The 26,577-nt window shown below is 36.8% G+C and overlaps 2 protein-coding genes across 3 annotated transcripts in view; both read left to right on the top strand.

The window, feature by feature from the left end:
• Positions 1–8,045, top strand: part of LOC139122521 (astrocytic phosphoprotein PEA-15-like) — an 11,990-nt gene extending 3,945 nt beyond the window's left edge. Inside the window, exons 2-5 of one of the 2 annotated variants that reach the window (XM_070687995.1) lie at positions 2,369–2,660; positions 3,565–3,684; positions 5,933–5,983; positions 6,277–8,045. In XM_070687995.1, the coding sequence (XP_070544096.1) occupies positions 2,387–2,660; positions 3,565–3,684; positions 5,933–5,983; positions 6,277–6,281 (450 nt within the window). In that variant the 5' untranslated portion in view covers positions 2,369–2,386 and the 3' untranslated portion in view covers positions 6,282–8,045. Of the gene's footprint in view, positions 1–2,339; positions 2,661–3,564; positions 3,685–5,932; positions 5,984–6,276 lie in introns of those variants that run through there. The other variant, XM_070687988.1, reaches the window with a different exon arrangement.
• A 3,675-nt stretch (positions 8,046–11,720) lies between these two features.
• On the top strand, positions 11,721–24,344 carry LOC139122534 (uncharacterized). The gene is made up of 3 exons (XM_070688010.1): positions 11,721–11,849; positions 22,811–23,123; positions 23,397–24,344. The coding sequence occupies exons 2-3, from the start codon at positions 22,862–22,864 to the stop codon at positions 23,672–23,674; spliced, it is 540 nt and encodes a 179-aa protein (XP_070544111.1). The 5' UTR covers positions 11,721–11,849; positions 22,811–22,861; the 3' UTR covers positions 23,675–24,344.
• The last annotated feature ends 2,233 nt before the right edge of the window (positions 24,345–26,577 follow it).

A 26,577-nucleotide genomic window follows, 5' to 3' on the forward strand; every position in this document is an offset into this window, starting at 1 on the left:
TCGTGGTTTTTTAACTGACTGTCCAATATATATCCTTATTATTTTCCAGTACGCTGATGGAGAATCCGTTGACTAGCATTTGATCTCAATCTTGCCAATAATTTCATAAGCTAGAAATATAAGTGGATTGTACAATTGACATGCCAAATTGTAACATTGTAACACGACCAATACAAAACTTTCCAGCAAGATGCAAGAAGTCTTATCCTTTTACATGTGATTTGTGATCAAGGATTCAATAGACCTTTGGGAGGTTGTAAACATAATATTATTTTTGGTGTAACAACTGATGATACATGCATCTTTCCTCTGCGGAACAAGTCTTCAAAATGCTTTTGTATGTCGTTAAATATGCTCTAGTTTTCATGTTCATCAATTTCACATAACCTCCATTTTTCAGGTTAATTGTGAGAGCAACTTACGGTTACCACTTTACTTGTGAGATATGTTACATTCAAAAATCAAATCCATGTGGTGCTGTAAAGAGCCTCTTTACCTCAAAAATGTTGGCGGAGAAATTTAAATATGAATTCTGAACTTTGCACTGTTATAAGATGACTCATAAAGCTTTTATCAAACCCACATCAAAAAACAAGCATGATCCAAATCTACTTGACTAGGGCCCTGTCTCTATAAATTTAAATAACGAGCTCACACTCCTCTACTTTCAACATAAGACGCAGTGCGCATCATTTACAAGGAATACTTTCTTCCTGACGCCGGAAAAGGTATTGTACAATTTAGCCCATAACAGGTACGTTCTTGGAAACTCTCACTTAAAAATGGTTGATATTTTCAACGCACAGTTTAAGCAAAACTAAAATCTCTAATTTTATGGAAACTAGCGTTAAAAATATAATAAAACCCATCAAGACTCCACCAAGTCCCGGGAGCTGTTGATCAGCACATCTCACTAAACATTTGTGTTTCAAAATAGTTGTTAAAAATAATGTGCTACTGGCTGTCCCCGACGTCCTACATATGACCTCTAGAGATAATTTATAGATTATTCTGACATGGCGACCTATTAGTTTTATGAGATTGTGTTATGTTTTGTTACGCACGACTTCACTTCTTATGTTACGTTAAAATATAAAAGTCACAGCTATTAACAACATAATTGTTAATAAAATGAAAAATGAATTCCGTGAAAACGTGATACCAAACAAAATTTTGCAAAATAGCCGTATATACTATTTCTGTTTTGATTCACGTAACGTGGAATGCATTCGGGACAGAGACAGTCGGACTCTTTAAACCTTTACAATTGTTTTCTGATCTACTACTTGTGGGCTCCATAGTGGTGACACAGGGATGGCGGCCATTTTGAATTTCAAATATGATCAGATATAGTAAATGTTTAGTAATATATGTTTCTTTGGTTGCAAAATCTAAACAGGTGATCCCTGATGTTTTCTTGATTTTGAAAGAGAATACTTGAAATATACTTGAGGAAAGTTTGAACAAAGGTTTAAGTCTTTCATTTTCGAGGCGCATACTATACTGAACATCATGATGTCGTTGAAAATTCCAAAATTAGTTTAATTATCTTCAATTTATATGGCAGACTATAATAACTTATTGAAATACTTTGTCTTAAGTGGCTAAGTAAGCTTTGCGATTAAATAATTTTCAGATTCGCTATGTGCTAAGAAATTATATGTTGCGGGCTGATGTCACAACACACAGTGTTTTGTCAAAAGAAGCTGATCGTGTTCTGTCAGTTTATTTTGACCACGCTTTGCACGATATCGTGTCATTAATGTGCTGTAGAAACAAAGTTTGTCTCCCAAAGGCACAAATGAAATTAAACTTTATGGATGATTACGGCTCAGGATGTTTGATGCCGATTACAAAATCTTCATGAAACAATCAACTGCAAAGATCAGGTGATTCATAGATCACGAGGTGCTAACCTGTTACTTTTAATCACACTACCCTATCTAAAAGAGCGTTGATTAGTTAAGGATAATTAAATGAACACTTGAAATGCTGTTGCATAATGCTGACGGTGCATGGTTGAACAGCTCTGAATTCCTAAAAAGTGGTATGTACATGCCGAGCTGCTATAAGTATCAATCCATGCAATACTGTACAGTGACAGTACGTTCTATATTTCAAAAAACCACACACACACATCGGACAAGTTTTGTAATTATATTCAAACGATCACGCAATACGTAACCTTAAGATTTTTTTTTAGTTTTTAAATCGCAACTAGTTAAATAATTAACAACAATATACTCAAAAAACGACGAAACAGGCCTTTTGCTTGTTTGTTTGTGCTTACTTTTCACCACATCTACCGCATATTGAAGACCAGTATCATCGATTTTCAATTACACATATATTCTCTATGTTTTCACAGTTACGATACAAACGCAAAATGGCACGCATTGACCCCCTGGCGAGTTTGTATGTAGATCTGAACGAGTTTTGTATAGATGAAGACCTAGATACTCTGAAAGTGTATGTGAAAGAGGATATTTCTCCAAGGCAGTTACAGAAAATGAGAAATGCTACGGACATATTCAGGAGTTTAGAAGACAAGGGATTGATTTCTAAAGAAGATGTAAGCTACCTTAAGGAGTTGTTTGAGAAAATGGGAAAAGCCAAACTGGTTAAAATGATTGAACAATACGAAAAAAAGTACATTACCAGTAAGTAAGATATACAAGAATATGCCATACCTTTGACAACAAGAAACCCGTCTTCACTCATGAGCACTCAAGAGCAAAATAGACGATCTTGACGTTAAACTCGGAACACTAGTACTCTTTCATGAACGCAATACTCAAGCAACGTACCGTTCGAGATAATAATAACATTCTATGATGACATCAGAGAGAAACATTTGTGATGTGTAAACATCAGTATCTCACCGAACTCATAGTTTTGGTGACAGTTTTTGTAAGACGGAGGAATCACGCATAAAAATGAAGTTCATACAATATATCATGCTCAAGAAAAATCACAATCAGCCATGTCGCCACAAACCAAAATCTATAGCGCTAATGGTGATTTATTATAATATACATTGTATAGACCATGAAAACCTTAGTCTTTGTATAACCTTTATAGATATTTTAATAAATGATATAAATAGTTGGTTCATGAAAACCTCAGCCTTTGTATAACCTTTATAGATATTTTAATAAATGAAATAGTTGGTTAAGTTGATCTCGTCATCTACTGAACAACGTGCTTAATGTTCTACCTTTAACATTTTGATAGCAAACACCGTGGCGGTGTAAAGCTTGGGAATTTTTGTGCGATGATGATTCTCCAACTTGTCTAATGATAACAGAGAATAACATCGTAGATATTTGCTGCTGTTATATAAAGTCCTGAATATGAGATTTGTCTGGGGCAATAGGAATCAAATGAACGTTGTAAATGTGTCATACGTGCGTCAGAAAATAATCAAAACCCATGTTTCTAATTAGATGATGTCAAAAATTTATCAAAATCATTATTCTGTAGCATGAATAAAAACTGTAAAATTTCTCAAACAAATTACTATTATTGCTATTTGTATTTTCCTCTTATCATTTCCGCCAAAAGCAAATGTGGCAGCTATATCATCAACAAAAACAGTCAGAGCGACTAGTTCAGATAGATCAGAGCCAGTATCAACCACAGGACAACCTGAACAACCACCGGGACGACGTGAACCAGCTCCAGGTAAGATAGACGAAATAGGGAGTAACCAACAACTAAAATCACAAGAACTGTAAATATGTTATAGTATTTTCAAAAATTTTGTAAAACAACACAAATACATTATATCCTTGCGGCACAAGAGTTTCCGAAATATGATTTACAAGCCTTGCTTACACCGCCTATCGAGTAAATTTGCCACGAAATGCAAATAAATGTTGGCATTGATTCCTAGGCCATATTTAAATTGGACTTCAGAAGAATACGTACTACATCGATAAAATCTTTTGACACGATTTTGTAGTTGCTAAAGGAATTGGATTTGCTGAACTGAACAAAGTACTGAAACAAACTGAGATTTACAGCTGTAGGACATTTAATTTTAAATTTATAACCTCAATACCGTGAAATAATAAAATTCATTTACCATTGCTGCCATTTTGATTAACTTTGATTTGAAAAATAGTGTCAAGTACTACATCTAAAAAGCGTTATTGCTACAAACTGTCATGGAAATTTAATAGTGCTTACAATCCGATTACCAGTGCTAATTGTAATTTGTGTCACAGACACAGAGTTAAACGATTTACAGAAACAACATAAGCAGTTTCTAAACAAATTTACGACCAATTCGTCCTGATCCCTTTAACATAGTGGCATCGAATTTAGATTTCATTAGGTTTCAAATTGTGTGATATCTTCACGTGAATATCTATTTTTAAATTTGAAAATGTGGTAAAATGTATCGTAAGGGGAGGGGGGGGGTGTCCGTCAAAGATTAAGAGAATGTTGTAGAGGTCTGTTAAAATTATCTGTTAACTTGTATGAAATTTATTGAATAATATAAATAGCCAGACCAGAACTGCTGAAATGTGGGAATATTTGAGAATCTATATATTGATTTTAGCGGACAGAAAGGAAATAAAGTTGTGTTTTTGTTTGCATGCAGGCAAATTTGGTGTCTTTGGATTATAATGATATAAAGAATTGTCATAAGCTATATCATTGAGGGCATAAAAAACCACGATATATATATTTACTTTCACTTTCACTTTAAAAGCTCACTTTCAATTTAACTTAGCTACTTGTAGATGTAAGCCATAGTTGACGGGTACATGAGCTTTATGCACCACGTAACCCAAATTCAAATGACCAGATTATCACTATCGTCATAGACCTGCTCTATAGGGAATTGCTTTTAGATGGGAAGAGATATATGATTTTCATAGTGCTAACAGTACAAATAAATTATCAAAAAACGCGGAAACTCCCTGTGGTTCCATTAATTCAGAATAATACAGAGTATTGTAGACCATGGCCATTTCCTGATGAGTTCTTGATTCACATTTCAACAGTGATACCTCTCTGTGTAACCTGACCCCAAGATCTCACGTGATTCATATCCATGTAGGCCTAATGCCAATGTAGGTCAAACCATTGCAACGATAGGTGCGACGTACATACGATACATCGTCCGCAAGATGTATTACATTAGAAATCGCCAGACATTTGCTGTGTTTGTAAATACAGTGAACTCTTTGATGGTGGCATTTTGGCGACAAGTGTTCGACATTTTGAATTTTTTGCTGTGACTTCGCCATACGGCCTCACCCATGACACATAAAATATGGTTAGTACCAAGTGTTTGTTTGCAGTTGTTTGTCTATCCATTCTCTATCAGATAGAGAGTTGAAAAATAGGCGTACGAAACTACTGACTTCAATATCAGACGAGGAATTGAGTATTACCAGTCCTAGCACAGGTGATGAAGCTATTTAATATTTAGTTACAGATGTAGTTAACATGATTATGAGCTCTTAGTCATTGAGAAAATCAGTTGACGTTAGTAAACACCGTGCGTGTCGACGCAAATATGTCAGTGGTGCAGTGGACTCATGCTGTACTAGTCAGGGCTAGGTATGGTATGACTCATATCCTTGTGTACGTTTTTTTTCGTGCCACGCCCCCTTGATCCTCAGTAAGGCGAGACCGGTAATATCATAATTGCATCCTGAAATTTAAAGTCCTGCTTTTTTGACCCGTCATCCAATGTCTTTACAATGGATGTGAAGATTTGTTCTGCCATTTTTCTTAGTGCCGTTGAAGAGTGTGGGAAATGTAATGATGTATAACATTTTAAAGACTATTTTTGAGAGGAAAGAGTTAAATTAAAACAAAGCATGTGTAAATTTGTGAATCAAGAGTATCAAATGATGAGTACACTTCGTATTTTAGTAAATTAACATCTAATCTTGGTTTCATTCTCTTTAAGGTGTAACAGATAAGATAGTGAGGTTAATGAAGAGGGGCCTTTTAAATCCAAGTAAGTGAAATAACGTGCATGGAAAGTCGTCTTTTAAAAAGATGCTTACAAATAGACCTCTAAAAGACAGTCTATCATATTTTTGTGTGAAATTCCACAGATATTGTAATCGATAAGCAGTGTTATTGTCCACATGATTTGAATAGCAAAACTGATTAAGAAAATATGCTCAAATAAATTTAAGTCAATGATCGTAGTTTCTAGGAAAGGTAAACAGAAAGTCTGGTTTTAATCCACGACGTACATGGAACGATGTTTTACTTTGATTTTCTTGCTTTTTTCTCGCGCCTCAGAATGAATAAAGACATCCTCATTGTGGGCAGCGAGTGGGGGACACAGAAAGGTGGCCTATCAACCGTCAATAGACATATTGGTGAGCTTGCTACAAAAATTAAAAAGGTTTATGCAACCGCCCTTGAAGCCACCCAAGAAGACAAAGATGATGCCCACTCAAAGGGGATTGAATTATTGCTACCATCACAGGCAGCTGCTCATGGAAAGCCTGACATGATCTGGTTAGAGCTATTACTCTCTGTCCACTTTCCAGACATAAAAGACAAGACATTGACATTATCATAGGTCACCTTCCAATCACCTCAACAGCAGCCCTTAACATCAGGGACCAATGGTTCAAGTCAAAAAAGGTCATTCTCTTCAACCACGTCATACCAGAGGACATTGAAGTTCACAAAACTTCATGGTCCCCAAAGAAGGTACAAGAAAAGGAAATGCACTCTGCGAAGAAGCTTCCAAAGCATTTGTCGTATTCTCTGTTGGTCCCCGGATGTACAGCCATTTTGAAAACAAATACCGGAAGTATCCTCACTCAGACATGAGCTATTCGTGCCCATGCCAGATGACAAGTTTTTTCAAATCATGATGAAGAAGCCATCGGCTGATTGCAAAGTTCAGATACTCACCTTTGGCAGAGTAAATGGAGTGGCCAATTTGAAGGGTTATGATCTTGTCGCACGTGCCCTGAGCAAAGTAGCCGCAGATTATAAGAAGTTCAGACCAATAGAGGATGCTCCAGTATGGACCATCAGAGGTATCCCAGAGGGAGAGAAGAACAGTCAAGGGATTACATAGCGAAACACGTTGCCTGTGGAGACCTGCAGTATAATCTTTATGCTCACAGATCCCAGAATCAAATTCGAGATGATCTACAGCAGAGTCATATCTGCTTGATGCCCTCACGCAGTGAGTCCTTCGGTATGGTCGGCCTAGAAGCCATTGCAGCAGGTATACCAGTCCTCCTGACCAAACATTCAGGCTTGGCGAAGTTTCTGATAAAGTACATCAATAGAGATAGGGCTAATGCAGTCATCCTTGATATCCGAGTCATTGATCAACAGCGTGGGGAAGATATTGAGAAGTCGTCAGTCCGCACACAGGAAGCCCTAAGTGATTACGAATGGACTTTTACGAGAGCACAGGAGATGGAACAATTACTCTTGGATTGTGAAGAAATGAAGAAGACACAAAAGAGGTTTAGGGAAGTGTGTTCTGAGTAAACTGATAAGTGAAACATTTGAAGAAAGGAGAATTTTTATTCGTGATACCCGTCCCAGTTTACATAAAGAGACAACAATTTATGGACATGCATGCAACCTATGGATGCAGTGTCTTCCAGGGAAGTAAACGGGTTAGTGATTATTAGTTTCAAAAGACACATCTTCATTTAGTTTCGTTTTTATGTGTTCCACTTCATCATTTTATATAGATAGATAAATAAAATTTTCTGTATGATTCAAAGTCAAAACCTACCACAAGATACATATAACTACTAACCTGGCAAAGACATCAATGACAAAACAAAACATTATGCCAATCGAGTCTTTTGCATTCCTTGCTGGCACAATATGGACATTGTAATAAAAAGCTGCTCTTGTTTAATATCAGGTCTGAGTATTGTAGTATATTCACCCTATATACATTAACAAGTGTTAAGTGATGGAAGCTCCAGGATGAGACACTATCTCTAGTATCCAATAGTAACCAATGACGTGTAGTTTACTTATGAGATTATGTTAATAAAGTAGAATTCTAGTTAATAGCTATATACACAGTGTGAGTCGTGTGTCTTTTGCTCTAATCAAAAGTGCACTAAAACACAACAAGTATCATTAACTTACATAGTACTGGTCGATTTCTGTTATATTAGATAAGTAAATGATCATTAATGATACTCATATTTAGGCCACAAAAGCGTCACCGTGACGAAAAATGTACTGTTTGACTATAGATTTTTGCCAATGTGTTTAGGGTAATATGATCATAGTAACCTCAGGCATGTGAGCAAAATTATACAAATATAGGTGCGTGAGTTGATATTCTGTGTACATATGATAGTAACTGTGTCTTTGTCCTAGTTTTCTTCTCCTTTTCTAAGTTTGTCTATCCTTACATCATTTTATAAAGATGCATGTATTGCAAGTCTTTTGATTAACAGTTGGCAAGTAGCTTACACATCACTCAAAGATATGACGGTAAACAGAGTTTAATTGCAATTATTGTATCAATGGTATTGTATTGAGTATTGTATTTACTGCCCAAGCATACATCAAAATATCACATAATTGCAAATAAAAAAAATATCATTCAAGTCTTGGCTGTGGTTTTTCTGATTTGTATTTTGAGTTGTATGTGTTATGAATGCTCCTATTGTAAACCCTTTAACTTAGGCTTACAATTTTCTGATGTCGGGTTTGAATTTTGACGAAAGAAGACGTTCCTGTGCCATTCAGTTTTCTTTTCATTCCGAAAATGTAAAGTTGATTCCAACTACCTTGCGATCCCTCTGCAAGTTGCAGGGCATTCTCTTCTAGTAAATATTGACTCCATTGCTCAAGAAGAAAAAAATAATTTAATTTCCTTTGCCCAATTTTTTTTCAAATTTTTCCAACTGGCCTCTTCATAGCACATGGTTATGACCTGGTCATTTTATACCATGATCTATTGGTATGTAGCTAGGACGCATTCCTGATGAAGAAAATCCACGACCTTGATGAACATTCAACTCCCACGACTTCGATGAACATTCAACTCGCTTCCAACCCACTCAGCCTCTTTCTCATGAGCCACAATTGACACAGGCAAAATTCTGTGTTTGCTGACATTGGGCAATGTTTCTGTTGGCTAACCAAGTAGCTGCTTTTGAGCAGCTCCTTTTTGTATTTATCTTTGTAAGTAACTCCAGCGATATCAACAAAAGAGCAAAGGTCACGCCCAACTAAGGGTGTTTTGAAGAGTAACACCAAAGAATTTTCCACTGTTAAGTGTCGATATGTTATTAACAGTCTTCACTGATGCGAACATGGTTGAAGTAATATGTTAAAATAAGTTAAAATATAGCCGGTAACAGGTCAAATCAAATCTCTGTGGGTAAGTGTAAACAAGACACTCGAATACTCGAACGCTTACACAGCATCAGTTTGCTGATTGGAAAGGCTAATTGGTGATGAATCATGGACAAGTCACATGACCCGTCACCATCATATTAAACGACTCCACAATATCCCTACCTAAAAATTTGAAGGAAGTTTCCTCAACAGTGGTATTGAGTGGTTACTATCGAGGCCGTGACCCCTTACCATTTTATGATACTACCCCTTTGCAAATACACGACAGAATATACTGTGTTGTAATTGATGAATTGACCCAAAAGACTTTACTGGCATTGTACATGGGGAAACCTTACTGTTAGAATTTATTAAATATCATGAACAGTTGAGGAAGAACAATAGTAGAATTAATCGCTGGTTTTACTGAATTCAAAATGTTGAAAATTCAATGTGTAATGCAGAGAATGGGTCTTTGAACATTAAGCCCAGATCCTCAATATTAGTTATATTTTCCTGCCTCTGATATAGTTTCTTTCTGTGCTAAGAATGTCGACCGCATATCGCGCATGTCAAAACATTACTGTGACATCATCAAAAAGTATAATGGGCCAGACTAATAGAACAAACAGCGTTAGATTTGTAACACAATCTTGTTTTCATCAGAACAGCGACTGTAGTGAAGCACCTTTTTCTAATATCTGCAGTTTAATCGATTAATGTTATTTTTGTCTCGTCTGTTACATAGCACCCTATATAATTTTATTATGCTACATTTTTGCCTCTTTTGTAAAGTTGCACACCCGTTTCTAAAGCTTTATCTGTTTTTATACCTTCGCATGCTGTTTCTCTGGCTTCTTGCAATCGTGTGTAGGGGTGCAAAGTCCGAAGTAGGTCCCCGACATTGTAGTATAGCTAGGATACTATAACTCTGTATAGTTTATATTGGCTACTGACAGCCGTTAAGAAGAGATCTAAAGTACTGACATCGAAGAAGAAATATGAAAATGTGGTTAGGCAGCCGTCATTATTTACGGCCAGGGGGTCAGAGGAATCGGAAGGGGTGTCACTCAAAATATTGAAAGCTACAGGGGGTTGCCAAAATGTGGAGAGAATGAAGGAGGTTACTCAACTTTTGGTGAGCATGTCAATGAGCAGGTGCAAAATAAATAGAAATATCTCTCACATTGCACCATTGCACACATCAAGTTCTGAATTTTTTCGATGCGACATGGGGGATCTCCCGCTCTCTTACACTCCCCGTGGGATGTTCAAACAGTTTTACTCGTAAAACAACAAATTGAAGACGACTCTCTGACTGCACGAGACCGCACCATTGCGCACATCAATTTCTCAAAATTTTTCATGCAAGATATGGGCACCCCCTCTGACACTTCCCCCTCAGCTCTTGTGTTTTCTTCCCCCTTACTTTCAAATTCTGCCCACTTAGACATCCTTGTGAACACCATGTCATGATACCCATCCAAACTAAACAACACTAAATGTAGGATACTGGTTGTAGCGTGAGATTTTATTATTTTGTTGTGACTTTGAGTTTCATTTTGTTGGTTTCACCCTTTGCAACCGTTTTGAGATAACCGATCATAATGCTACTCGGTACACCACGATTTGAAAGGTTTTTACTATTGCTGTACTTTTGTAAATTTTACAAAGTATTGTATTGATATTCAACCTTTCTATTAAAGTAGTGGAAGGGGAGTCAGTCAAAATTCCTGCGTTAGACAGGGGTTACTAAAATTCATCATGGTTGTGGCGAGGGGCGGGGGGTTACTCGAAATTTCGGGGTTTCCGATAAAATTCTTCCGACCCTCGGCCGCAAATAATGACGACTCCCTTTAGGATACAATGTACATAAGGGGTGGCTTTTGAAGAGAAAATGGTCAAAATTGTGAAGAGGGAGCCGGTTCAAAGGAAACCTTTGATAAGGATTGGTGTCTTGTGCTACTATTTCTTTACTTCTTTGCTTGTTAGCCTGAAGGTGGTTCAGCACGTCTTGAGTTCACTTTGTGCTGAAGTGCTTAACAGGCATTTGCAAGAACTGACGGAATGGTCAACTTATTATTTTACGGATAAAGTTTAGGGTTCTTCAGCTGTTAGCGTTAAACTGTATGTTTGTGTGATAGTTGTGTTCTACAATCGGAATACGTCAAATATATTCGTGCAAAAGATGAATGGTTATCCTTATGACCAGACAGTATGTTAAATGCTTATATTAAAGTGACCTGTGTACTTCGCTATGAGAATGATCATGTCTACTATTTGATCTCCATTGTTTTCTGGCTTGTAATGTTGTAGACATGACGCTGGCGGCGCTTTTAACTCACCAACATACTAGAAAAAAACATGCATTTCCGTTTGATTGCTGCAGTAACTGCGCATGAGCAGTTCAATTTATGTGACATTACACGAATAAGTGTTAGACGGCATCTCCTCAGTTCGGCAACGCCTAACGAAAATTTCTTGGCAGGAAAACGTCTATATTGAGTGAAGTTAATAGCCTCAAGGTATGGTTGCTTCTAATTTTACGTGTATATACGCCTGTAGAGGGAAATGAGGATTGGAATTCATTGTCATGTACAGATTGTGCGTGCATGAAGTTTTGGCGTTTGATAGGAAACACCGGAAATATCACTTCATACAGATTTACTATTCATATGACAATATCATGATCTGAAAATGAAATACCACCTATTAGATATGGTAATCATTGTATCGAACTGGTATTGTGTACACGGTCATATATCGAAACCGAGGGTCATTTCAACATTGGGAGATTGTATGTTTGTGCACCATTAATCTTCGTGTTACTGAGTTGCTGATAGTTAATTTTGCACCGACCATATCCATTCCCATTATTTAAAACAGATTCAACTTCTACAGTTTTGGTAATCAGCATGCCTTTATCGCTCAATCACAATACTTCAAGATAGAATTATATAATCAGTTTCGATTGTGTGTTACTGAACTACACTAGCATATGTTGAAGACAACAAACAAAATGATTAAGACTAGTACTCTATATAACAGTGTTGCTGAAAACTGAACATTAAAGACTCGTTGGAAATATGGATACAGTCGGCCGCTTACTACTGTAATAAAATGCCGAGCTCGTGTTGTTTTCAACGCAAGTGTAAGGGTTCAGTTGCCATTAATGACTTATGTTGAGTAAAGAAAACTGAATTTTATTGCTTGATAAATTGTTTGGCTCGATCTAACAAAGCGATCGAGCGACTGTGTTCATTGTAAGTTATACACAAAGGGTTCAAGTTCAATGCGCTGATGAAGAAGTGCATTTGTATTTAACAAGTTACGTTGATGTCTTATGGTTGTTTTAGCAATATACGTTACGAATTTATTGGCTAACATAAGAAATAAATATGGAATGGTTGCAGTATTACTCAAAGTGTGACTCGGTTACAAAACTTGCCCGAATCGCCACCCGTGTGACGTAGAACAGGACGGATACAAAAATTCGAATTACCCCTGTTGTACGCCATCAACCGGAAATATTTTCACAGGCGGCCCTCACAGACCGATCTATCGCGATCGATGCAGTGCTGTCAGGACATTTTGACGAAAATGTGATGCAATAAATTCAAGCTGAAGGCATGTCCAACAAAATTTCGAGTCACTAAAGCTTTCGTAATTCCTAGAATGGGGGTGCCGTCGATTTAAGGTTAAAGGCATCAAATTCACATAGCGCTGTGGTAACGCCCAAGTAAACTTCCAGACTAACAGTAATGGAATTGAGAAGAGGGTCTCATTTGGAGGTATTCAGCATCGATTGACATTACTATACTTTATGTGGACTTTTCTGTTCAGTGTCACTGCAAATATCAAAGTCCTTATAGACGTAAATATTGACGCCCGAGATTGACAAGTCGCAAGGTGAGCGGGGTCACAGTGGGTGCAATCAAACGGACCTTTTCGGGCTCGCCAAGATCGTAAACTTGTGATATTTTGAAAGTCATAACAACCTCCTTAAGGGAACGAGCACAATAAATGGCGGGGGGGGGGGGCTGGAAGAGAAAATATGTGGTGCATTTAACACCAGCAAAAATTTTAGTGGCCCCCCATCACCGGCAACAATTTTTTTGAGCCCCCTCCCCCAAAAAGAAAGATTACATATATACAAAGTTGTACACATATATAATCCTTATAAGTTTTAATATATGCTTTAGTGTAAACAACATTCTTGCATTCTTGAAATAAATAATAAAAAAATAAATATGTAAATAATAAACAAACAAAATAACATACGTTCAAGATACTTGTAACACCTAAAGCTAATTTTCAGTATTGTGTCGTGCTATTTTAATCTCAAAGAATGATGAAATTACCAAATACCTTATAAACAATCTACAAGTTCATTCAGTGCTGTTATAGTTGTTATAGTTGAAGCATTGATTTAGACATGAATTATTTTCAATGATGACAGTGTTCACTGCACATCTCCAAGTTAGTCTAACAAGCTCAAGTCAATTTTCAATAATAATATTGCTCATTTTACACATAACAATTGCATTGTGAGGTTTAAGACTTGGTAGTTCATCATGCTGCAAGAATTTTAACAAGGAACTACAGCTTCAACAAGGAACAAAAATGCTGAAAAATATTCTCTGTCTGTCATGGTGTAAAAATTTTGGTGGCCCACCCCTTACCTTCCCTGGAATTTTCATGGCCCACCCCAAGAACACTCATTTTTTTTCGTGGTCCCCCATTTTCTCTTCCGCCCCCCTGCCGTTAATTGTGCTCGGTCCCTAAATAAGACCCAATGTTTCGATTTTGTAGTTGGCTTCACTTCCTAAATATGTTGAAAACTATTCTAAATAACTCTAGTTAAAATAGCTGTCAGGCGCTATCGCCATGAAGGCTTCCCGCCAACTTATGGCGGACTTTCGTTGGCGTAGGGACAGCATAGCGCGAGACGATGATTGACAAGTTCACGTGACCGAATCCGTATGTCTTATTGGTAAAGATGGCATTCGGTGTATCAAAATTTCAACTTGATCGGATTTATAAATGAAAATATCCATTAAACATTTGCATATCTCCAGGGTGATGGGCCGTTTTACTCATTAAATGAAAGTAATCCCGGGAAATGAAACCCAGATCGCGACAATATTTTTGCAATCTTCGACAATAATTTTGATTAATCCACATTTACCCATATAGCTGTATCTTTTAGCATTATGTTTTGTGATTTTACTTCGAAACTAAAACAAGTTCGTGGGAATGTACTCATTGTGGGATGTTTATACAAGTATAATAAAACCGTGCACTGGGACTCCATGTGCAACTTGAGCAAGGTAAATAAACGTTTGCCCAAACGTAAAATGGCGCCCTCATGCAAAGAAAGCGAAAACACTAGACGTCGTGCATACATGCTACAGAATCTTCACAGAAACAACAGAGCAGTCCAATATAATGCTAGTGCTTAATGTTTTCCAATGGGACATCATATGATTTGTTTTCTTTGTAATATTACCAGATTTTAAAAATTGCGGGAAATCAAAATAACGGCTAAGATTTAAATTCACTTGTCAAATTTTTAGGTAGTAAAATATCCTTTAAATTTGTAGAATTTAAACAAAACCAGAGAAAAAAATGTCAAGAGTTACAGCTACAGGGGCTTTAAAGATAAGTATAAGAAGACGGTTCTTGCCATAAATATAATCCCATGGAATTTTTCTTTGCTTGACGACATCGTATACGAGTGCTTTCCACAGAATCCTGCAACTTTGAGCTGACGGCGAGAAGTTGTCCGGCTGTATGAGTGTCCTTCTCGGAACCATACAACTTCGAGGTGAAGTAGACGATGACGTCAAACAAAGAAAAATTCCATTGGATTATATTGGAATATAAATAATGTTAATAAGTAGCCTGTAATCGAAAAAAACTACAATAGTCTGAATTGTTACGTGCAGAGAAAACGAACAAAAGGGTGAACTCAGCAGTTAACGTTTAAACAAAATTTATTACGAAAATAAAACTAATTGCTAAGTTAGGGATAGAATACAAGCTTTAAAGTGTACAGACTACTTATCTCAGCTGGGACGGCAAAGCTCCAGTCTCAGAGTTGTAACAGTCAGTCGGATGAATGAACAGTCCTTGCAGGCTTGAAGATGCATAAAGTCCACAGTATAAATCCAGCGTTGGCAGTGAAGGTCTTGAAAAGTCTTGAGAATGACTACTGCTGGAGTTTAGTAACACACAAGAGACACGATCCCAAAAGTCTGACTGCAAGCCTGCTGTCCCAGTATTTATACTCATGTGTTTACATAAGCATATAAGAACAATCTAGAACTTTTATTGACATGCTAATTACTGTTCTAAAATTATCTCTCTTACACAACTAATCAACTTTCCAGAACATTCCAAACATGACTAATTGAATTCAAGGTTGTGAGGTCATTAAGGGCAGTGACCTTGAGAATGTTCTAGACTAATTGAACTCAGGTCATGATGAGTGTGGGGGAAATGACCTACATAACACACCCCCTCTTCAAAAAAAGAAAATTTTTCAAAGAAAAATCTTTCTTTTACAAATGTAATCTTAAAAGTGTGAACAACAATAAACTCTAAATACGAGAGAGACAGTCTGCAATTAAATTGTCTCTGCCTTTGATATGTCGAATGTCAAGATTAAACTCCTGTAACATTAACTCCATCTTAGCAATCTCTGATTTTTGCCTTTAAATTTCTGCAGAAAAACAAGAGGGTTGTGATCAATATAAACCACTATTGCTGATTTGAAGAAGTAACATAAACTTCAAAATGCTGTAAAGCTAATATCAAAGATAAACACTCTTTTTCAATTGTAGAGTAGTTTCTCTGGGATTTGTTAAATTTGTGTGAAAAGTAGCAAACAGGATGTCCCATGACTATCTTCCTGCAATTTGTTTGGAAAACTTGAAATGGCACTGAATTTGGCATAAAGTATGCACGGCAAAGTCCGGTTATTTTTACTGAGTTCGATAAAGTCATTGTTCGGCAAATACTTGGCTTCCTCCTGGAGATATTCCGCTTTCGCAGGATTCAGTCCGTCTGGATGTTGTTCCACTGGATTACTGTCGCAGACATCTTCGTTGTGGTGGATGATGTTTGTCCTCGTTGGAACATCTTGAAACAGGTGTTTATATTCGTGGAGCAGTTCTTTCACCTGTTGTTGTTGTTCTGGCTGGAGGTGTGCCAACTTTGTAGACTCCAGCTTCTCCAGGATTTCTGAGTTCTGAAGCTTGACCGAGCCCAGCTTTGAGTTTAGAGTATTTTCACTCAAGTCAGTTTCAGTATCACTATCTTCATAATGGCCAGAACTGACGGTACTGACAGGCTGAGTTATAGTAGGATTATCCCTATCCAAATATGGCTTAAGCATATTTATGTGACATAGCTGTTTTTGTTTTCGCCTGTCAGGTGTTATTATGATGTAATTTAAATCACTCAATTTCTTATCAATTAGGTATGGCCCAAAGTAACGAGCATGGAGTGGTTTGCCAGGAATTGGAAGTAGAACAAGAACTTTTTGACCTGGTTCAAACTTCCGTTTTGAGGTGTTTTATCATATTTGGTTTTCATTGACTGCTGAGATGACTCAAGATTTTCTCTGGCTAATTCACATGCTTTTGAGAGTTTCGTACGAAAATCTGACACATATTGCAAAATATTCAGACAATCATCGTCGTCAGACAGGAATTTCTCTTTAACGAGCTTAAGTGGGCCACGGACTGTATGTCCAAATACAAGCTCAAATGGGCTAAAACCAAGAGACTCTTGAATTGACTCTCTAACAGCAAAGAGCAGAAAATGAATTCCTTCATCCCACTGCTTCTCTGTGTCAAAACAGTAGGTCCTAATCATGTTTTTCAAAGTTTGATGAAATCGCTCAAGAGCACCCTGACTTTCTGGATGATCGGCGGATGACCTATACTGTTTAATGCCTAGCTGATCCATTACTTGTTGAAAAATACCAGACATAAAGTTGGAGCCTTGATCGGACTGGACACATTTAGGGAGGCCGAATAAAGTGAAAAATCTGACTAAAGCTCTCACTATAGTCTTTGTCTTTATATTTCTCAGTGGTATGGCTTCTGGGAACGAGTTGATGTACACATAATTGTCAACATGTACTCATTTCCTGATCTTGTTTTTGGTAGGGGCCCAACACAGTCTATTAGTATCCTACTAAATGGTTCTTGAAATGCAGGAATTGGCTGTAAAGGGGCCTTTGGAATGGTCTGATTTGGCTTTTCTACCATTTGACATGTGTGACAAGTTTACAGAAATGTGCTACATCCTGCCTGAGATTAGGCCAATAAAAGTGACTGAGAATTTATGATAAGTTTTCCTGACTCCTAAGTGACCAGCCCAGGGGGTTTCATGGGCCAGGCGCAATATTTCAGCACGGTAGGGCTTTGGAACCACAATTGATGTTTTATAGCCCAATCGTCATCAACCAAAACATCTGGAGGTCTCCATTTACGCATGAGAATACCAGACGTTGTATAATAGGAAACAGAGCTATCTGAAGTTTTACCTTCATCATCTACCCTGTCAAACAAAGACAAAATATCTGGGTCTTTGTGTTGTTCTGCAATGAAATTTGATCTAGAAAATGTCTGACTTTGGTCAGCAGAAGTTTTACTGGAAGTTTCAAATCCACGAGGGATAACGGAATGATCCGTGTCAAACACCTGACTGAGAAAGGTGTCATTTAAGTCAACATCTGTGACATTATTTTTGAGAGTATTTTGATTCTCGGAAGTTTTCTTTGACATGGCTCGAGTAATGGCACATGAAGGAAATAAATCGGGTATCTCTTGTTCAATTGGCTCTGGATCCTGATCTAAACTAGGATTATCAGTCACAAGTGGATTAGTAATGACCTTGTCCCAGCAAGGTCGTTTCCAAGAAGAAGGTGAATCCTTCAAAAGGCAAAAAAGGCCTAATACCTAAAGTCACAGGTCCAGAAACAAAGTCCGAAGACAAATAGACATTATGGAGAGGAACAGGAATGAAGTCATTGCAATCTACCCCCTTTATAAGAACTTTAGAACCTGAAAATGACTTTTCAGAAAACGGCAGGGTATCTGCCAACAAAAGAGACTGGGAAGCCCCGGTATCTCTTAAAATTTTGACAGGGGTAGCGGAAGAGAAATCACTAGAAAGTGATATAAAACCATTATGAATAAATGGCTCGAAAATATCCATAATGCTATCTTGAGAAGAATTGACCTTGACCTCATTAATTGGGGATAAGAGGGGTTTAACCTCAGAAAATGTGTTGCACACATTATTAGACTCTAATTGAGTTGATGAAGAAATAAAGCCGGTGGGCTTAGATCCACTTTGACCACTTTGACCTTCACGTTTTCTTTTCAATTTGAAACAATCTGACATTAAATGGCCGTCTTTCTTACAATAATTACAAGAAAGTGTACCAAACTGTTTGTCAGAAGGAGATTGAGACTTGGGATCTGATGATGTGGGAGTGTTACTTGAACTGTGTGAACTGCTGTCATTTGATTTCCTACTCTCCTTTGAGAAATTCTTGGATGAAAAGGAGGAGTTAAATTACCTGCATTGTTTCTGTATGAAAAGGACTGGGATGGTTTGCTGAGAAATGAAGATTTGTGGGTCAATGAATAATCATCGGCCAAACGTGCAGCAACCTCTAATGTATCTGCCTTTTGTTCATTGATAAACGTCTTGATGTCACTCCGGATGCACCTTTTAAATTCCTCAATCAAAACAAGCTGTCGTAATTTGTCATAATTCTGACTGACCTTTTCAGAAGAGCACCAACGGTCAAACAGTTGTTCTTTTGTTCGAGCAAATTCAACATAAGTTTGATCCTTCACCTTCTCACAATCCCTAAATTTCTGACGGTAAGCTTCAGGCACCAACTCATAGCCCTTGAGAATTAATTCCTTCACAGAATCATAATCTGAAGCCTGCTCTACTGACAACTGAATGTAAATTTCTCTGGCTTTACCCACCAAAGCACTCTGCAAAAGCATAGACAGGACTCCTTAGGCCAATCCAGACTCTGAGCAATTTTCAAAATGAAGGAAATATTTATCAACATCCTTTTCTTGGAAAGGGGGGAACTAACCTGAAATGCTTAGTGATGTCAAAATTGTCTGAAGGGAAGAATTTTCCTGACTTTCTAAGCTCTAAACGTCTCATTTCTAACTGCAGTCGGTGTTCTGCTAATTCTCTTTCCTTTTCTTTTCCTCTCTTTCTTTCTCCCTTTGTCTTTCTTCCATTTGCAATTCTTTTTCTTTCATTTCCAATTCCCTCTCTTTCTGTCTTTCTTCCATTTCTAATCTTTCCTGCCTATCTTTCTCTCTCTGTCTTTCTTCCATTTGTAATTCTTTCTCTCTCATTTGTAATTCTAGTTTCTTGATCTCCAAATTTGTCTGCATTTCTATTCTAATTTTCTGAGTTCAGAGGTAGACTCGGGCTCATAATCTTTTAAGGCAGACTCCTCAAAATGGCCTGATTTAACTAAATGTTTTGCAATCTTGAACTGTATTTCTCGCTTGCGCATAGATCGTTTAACTTCTACCTTAAGGAAATTGGCCAGTGTTATGAGGTCGTCTTTTCTGAGGGAATCAAATGTGTCCTGATCAAGGTCATCCATTTCCTCTGGTTTAAATTCCGCCATGATTAAATTTCGCTGAGTTCACAGTGTAAAGTAGTTTTGAAAAGCTGTCAAAATGTTGTCAAACGGCTCAAAATATTCGTCTCCCGGACGAGCCCCCAATTTTGTTACGTGCAGAGAAAACGAACAAAAGGGTGAACTCAGCAGTTAACGTTTAAACAAAATTTATTACGAAAATAAAACTAATTGCTAAGTTAGGGATAGAATACAAGCTTTAAAGTGTACAGACTACTTATCTCAGCTGGGACGGCAAAGCTCCAGTCTCAGAGTTGTAACAGTCAGTCGGATGAATGAACAGTCCTTGCAGGCTTGAAGATGCATAAAGTCCACAGTATAAATCCAGCGTTGGCAGTGAAGGTCTTGAAAAGTCTTGAGAATGACTACTGCTGGAGTTTAGTAACACACAAGAGACACGATCCCAAAAGTCTGACTGCAAGCCTGCTGTCCAGTATTTATACTCATGTGTTTACATAAGCATATAAGAACAATCTAGAACTTTTATTGACATGCTAATTACTGTTCTAAAATTATCTCTCTTACACAACTAATCAACTTTCCAGAACATTCCAAACATGACTAATTGAATTCAAGGTTGTGAGGTCATTAAGGGCAGTGACCTTGAGAATGTTCTAGACTAATTGAACTCAGGTCATGATGAGTGTGGGGGAAATGACCTACATAACAGAATGGAGATTTAAAATGAGAGGATAGTACAGCGTGAGCACGAAGGTTAAACGATCTATGTAAACAATTTTAGATCAGCAACAAATAACGTCTCTGTCTCAATCATTTAAATTTATTTCTTAGTGGTAAACAATCACATGTCTTTGTCGCCAAAAGCAACACATCTCCGGTGCACCTTTGGGTCACAGATTTGGTTCACAGATTTACATTTGAGCTTCAGGAACACAAGGTGAAATGCTCCTTCATAATATTATTTTGGTCTACCACATGTAGGGGATTTTGACGCTTATTGGGTAACTAAAGTCTTCATCGGCTTAGTTACTATTCAAATACAAAATGTTATTTTTCCTCGTAGAGGTGGCTCAGGGATGGCGACTATTTTGAGATTTGTATTGGTAAATATTTGGTAATTTGTTTCTCTAGCACTAAAATTTGCAGGATAGCACTATTTTTATTCTTGAATTCGAAGGAGACTGATTGAAAGTTTACTTGAGGAAAGTTGAGCAAAGGTTTAAATCTTTCAATTTCGATCCGCTAACTACCCTATAAACTGAGGGGATAGTAGCTAAAGCCAATTATTTACAAAGTTACTTGAATGGTACTAAAACAGAATTAATACTGATGCGTCAGATCATGTAACAACAGACTGGGCATCATATATTTTAAAATTTTAGGGTTTTGCTACACAAATAAACCACTGACATTATATCAGTATCCAAGTCATCACTTGGAATGTCTCAAAATAAAACCAGAGTCTAAGGGCAGTAACATTAAGTGATATCATTTGTCCTTTGAACTCGATACAGGTTATTGTCCTCATTAAACGCTTGTCCCCGTTAGTATAAATAAGGAAACCTCACATCTTGCCTTTCATGTTATGATTCATTTGATTTGCAAGACATCGTGAAAGCGGTTGATAAAAATTTCCTCAAGGAAGCCATCTTCAGTCTCAATATATCTTAGACAATACATCAATGCAAAGTTTGCTTGGCCTTTGTAGCTTTCACAACCATCACCTAAAATACCAGCTTGATATACCGAATGGGTATAGTATCGATGTCCACCTTATCGAAGACGACATAATTTAACAGACCAGCCTTTCGATAAAGTTCTGGAAGGCGCAACAAGACGACATATGATATTCACTTATTTTGTTAATAAGATAGCTGCCTCTAAATCCCCCTCTCGTTCAATCGTTGGTTCACTTTTAATATACATGTATCTCGACATAAATTATAGTCTATTTATAAGGGTCATAGAATCATAGACCCTCGAGAAAAACTGAATAGTCTATATTTAAAAAAACACACTCGATGGTCCTCATCAATACGAATTGAAAAGATAAGAATCAAATATCAAACACTTTTGTTGGGATATTCAACGGTCAAAAAATTAAATTAAATGACTTATTTTGGTCAGTTATCTACAAAAATGCTAAATAAATCGCATCATACCAATCCATAATCCAATAACACTAGGTCAGAATTTGTAAGACAATAGTTGTAAACATAGACACAAAACAGCACAGAACAGACAGTAAATAGACGGTACACAAACAAAGTCAAATCCATGAAAGAATGATATATGGACCTCTGGCTTCACTTTTCTAAATTTAAAGTGCAAACAGACACGTAGTTGAATTGGTGATTCAACTTACGGCTTTGTCAAGTGTTCTGACATTTCAAACGAAACCATATGTGACGACGACGTCTGGAAAGATAATGACTCAAAGCAAGATGAGGCGAAGCTCTCATTTTTTTAAATTACCACGTTCTCTACTAAGAAGTTTTAATTTCAGAGGGCATGCTTCGTTATGAGGATCAAACCATACTCTCAGAAATATTAGAAATGAGTCTAGGAGCACCTTCCATGAATATGATGATGAATTTTAGTTTCATATAACTGTATTAAGGACCTTATCTGGTCTATCTAGTCCCTCAAGGCAAGCCAACAGTAAGAAAGTAAACAGATATTTACAGTTAGATGGAGATTTGTAAGCGACAGAAATATTTAGACAAACAAAGTATATCTTCTTGTGTAGTATAATATGTCATTCTGCAGGGAATTAAATGATATCAATATTTGTTCATGGCACAAAACACTTTCTTGTTGCAGACTGCGTAATAACACCTACTAGTTGTTACATTATCACTCTAGTCGAAGATAATGAGTGACAGGGAAGTCATCATCGAAATATTTGAGGAATTGAAGCTAGCTCAATTTAAACGGGCTAAAAGCTACTTGAAGGATTATGATGTTCCTGGGGGAATCGTCGAACAGGTTAAAGATGCAGATGACATGGCTGACTTAACAATGCGTTACTTTGAAAGTAGTAAAAGAAAAGAGATAATTCGTGACATTCTGAAGAAAACCAAATGTGAAGACGTCATTGAAAAGTTCAAGAAGTATCTGCCTGATCCACAAGAACGTAAGTGGTCTTATGAGGTTCCCAACTTTCAGCATTTATAACATATCTGTGCGTCATACCTGAAATATGCGTTAAATGTGAAACTGCAGTGTACATATTATTTTGACAACAGTTTGAATCAGAAAGAAATGTAACCATAGTTTGTAATGTTGGTGATGATAGTAGAATAGCATTAAAAATAGCAACCCCGCTTTACATTTTTATATTTTGTTGTCCTTTGTTAACTTTCCTTTTGCTAACTTCAAAGGTATCTAATTCCATTCCTATAATCAGGAGGCCCAATTTTAGGCAGGCACAAGATAATCTATAATGACCTAAATAATAAGCTTGGCGTGGAAGAGGAAGACAAATTGCGGAATTTATTGGAAGGAAACCAATTGGAAAAGAGAGAGCTACAGGAGTTGAAAAACGTCGCTGGAATTCTAAACAAGTTGGATGAAAAGGGCTATTTCGACGACGGTTTTGAGTTGCTCAAGGAACTGCTGAAGCAAATTCAAAGGAAGCCTCTTATTAAACTTGTTGAAACATGCGAACAAGGCAAGCCACAATGAAAAGAAATTATAAAATCGATATCCACAGATGAATACTTTTATATTGCGTATAAAACCTTTATTCGGATATTCAATCGCGTTCGGCTGAATGATTCTTGTAACCAAACGTTAAGCACTATTGTATGGTGAAATTTGTTATTCCTAGAAAGACAAAATTATTTATGAAATCGTGTTTTCACTCATGCTAATTAGAAAAATAATTTCTTGTCCATTTATCAAAATGAATCTTGTGCAGCAAAAAAAGCAGGTCAAAATATTAAGTACTGTGAGAAAAATAATCGGACACAACGGTGCCATTACCTTCACCGCATTGTCAGAGAGTATTCGATCTCCTAATTCGTGAAATGATTTCAAGATAAATTATATCAGACCAAACGTGATGCCATGTCATGTCTAATGTGGGCACGTATGATTTGATTTTGAGCATGTGGTTTCGTACATTCCATAGTTTTACTGGTTTTGTTTTATGTTTCGTTGTCCATGTGTTTCGCGTTGTATTTTGTATTCTCAGTATGTTTGTATTTAGTATGTCTAGAGGGCTCTGGGAAAGATTCGCATGTAAGCTCGCAAGGATTCTTGTTTTGGATTTTAACCCTCTTTAAATAAAGTTTAAAAGTCCCTCCGTACACAGGCAGAACTAATCCAAGAGTTGGCTTCTCAATTTCAGACTTAGAGAAACAAAATTATGCACCATTTATGCACGCACGCATTTTGTTTGTTCATTTCGTCTCGTCCAGCCTAAAGGAGTTAAGGGGGGGGGGGGTGTGTCGCTTTTGACTTAAAAGTTATTCAGGAGAAGCTGTTCTTGGTTCATTTTTGCCCCTTGGTTCATTTTTGCCACATGATTGGGTATGTGAAATTTATAGTTTAAAAACATTTTTCCCTATTCATATACTTAAAAATTCTATATTTCGTCGATGGCTTGGATTCATTTGTATTACCATGTAGCTAGTACAACATCTTTCACAAACAATGAAAGTAAAATGTTTCTTCTGTGCGAATTACGTTCCATGACATGAATTTTTATTGGTTGCGTGCACGTGAAAAAGAGGCTCAAATATTTCTAATGTTCAACCATGACTTCAAACTGGTCAAACTGTCCATTTTTTAAACGTAAAAGACGGCGTCGTGCTCTAAAAAGGTAAAGTTCAATGTTCCAGTTTATGTAGACGTTTAACTTGTGATCCTTATGGAGAGACACCTCTACAAAATGATAAGCCTCTGAGAGAGAGAGAGAGAGAGAGAGAGAGAGAGAGAGAGAGAGAGAGAGAGAGAGAGAGTTTAACAGCCTTTAGAATCAACTAAACGTACTGTGAAGCGACTATTTATAATTTGTGCTACCAATCCAACAAATTACCTTTCTGTAATAAAACAACCTTTGTTAGTAGTGTAATCATACTTTATCGGATAAGTTAAAAATAAATAGGTCAACTTTCAGGTATTTTGCTAACAAGTTGTTGTAAATTTAAGACGTTACCAATATTGAGCATTAATAAAAGGCTACAATGGGACAGTAACATGCCGGGGTAGTGTTATCTCCATACTGTGCAAATATTTATACAAATTTACCGAGAAATTAAATGTCCCAACCCTCGGAAGTATAAACTCAATGGCAAAAGTAGTTAATATGTATTAACACTTTTACTTTTTTACATGGAAATGGTTATAACAAATTCCTTCGGGAAAAGTGAAGTTGTTACATACAGAATTTTCTTTCGCCTTTCAAATCATTTTGTAATCCCTAAGTGTGCATAAAGGTAATTGAATAATACGAACACTGTGAGCTTTGTTATCATGGACATTGACTGCTCGAGAGTGATTTTTTGCCACCGACACTTTATCACAAAGAGTGTAAACAATGCACGAGTTTTGTGTCTTTAAACTTTAAGTTAAAACACTAGGATGACGGATAAAGAAAATATGTAGCATTGTTATTCAAAAATTGTGCAATAAATACAGCAAATTTCATATGTTTGGTGCCGAATGAGAAAAGAATAAGTAATGTATTTTCCAGTGTGAGAAGATTTTACTGACTCTTATCCAATCAGTGATTATTAATTCAATAGTGATCTTGAGATCTTCCAAATAAAACCACATATTATGCAACAATTCGTTTTAAAACCAGAGGAACACAGTTCATCCTCATCTGGGCATCTCTAACGCATCACCTTACATTTCAGCAATAAATCCAAGTGGACCAATATTCACGTGTTCAAGACTCTGGCATACCTCTTAGCCGCGGGTAAACTTCCCCAGACCAAGGACTACAACCAGCGATAACAACATGTTGATGTTAATTTGAAGTAATATATATTTTAATGAACAAGGCAAAACCGGTTTATTTAGCATGATCCAATTCACATTTTCCCTAATTTACTATGATATGTAAGGTGCAACAGATGTGTTGTCTGAATATCACAATTGAAAGTCAAATTATTATGCATAGGCAGACAGAACGTGTCATTGTTTACGGCTTGTTGGGAGGGGTTGATGTAATCAGAGGGGTGGTCACTCAAAAAATTGAAAGCAACAAGGGCGTTTGCTCAAATGTAGAGAGGAAGAGGAATGTCACTATATGTTTTGTTTGAAATGAATGGAATTATTTAGTGCAGTTATGAAACAATACAACAACAAAAGAAAAGAATGAAAAACTATATATCAAAAATAGTTCAATATATATAAATATGGTGCAATTTGAGATATCTTTAATCAAGCATATTGACTATCATTACTAGATAAGTTTGTTTATCATATTTTAATAAATAGCAATATGACCAATAGTATTGCTGCCCTCGACTACTGAGACTTTTGATACTTAAAGTGAACTTGCTGCCATTATAGGTGACTTAAGAACTAGATGCAATATGTAGGGGTTGTTAGGGGGTGTAGCAAGCATTAGTAGC

The sequence above is a fragment of the Ptychodera flava genome, chromosome 2 (assembly GCF_041260155.1).
Source record: "Ptychodera flava strain L36383 chromosome 2, AS_Pfla_20210202, whole genome shotgun sequence".
NCBI classification, from domain to species: Eukaryota; Metazoa; Hemichordata; class Enteropneusta; family Ptychoderidae; genus Ptychodera; species Ptychodera flava.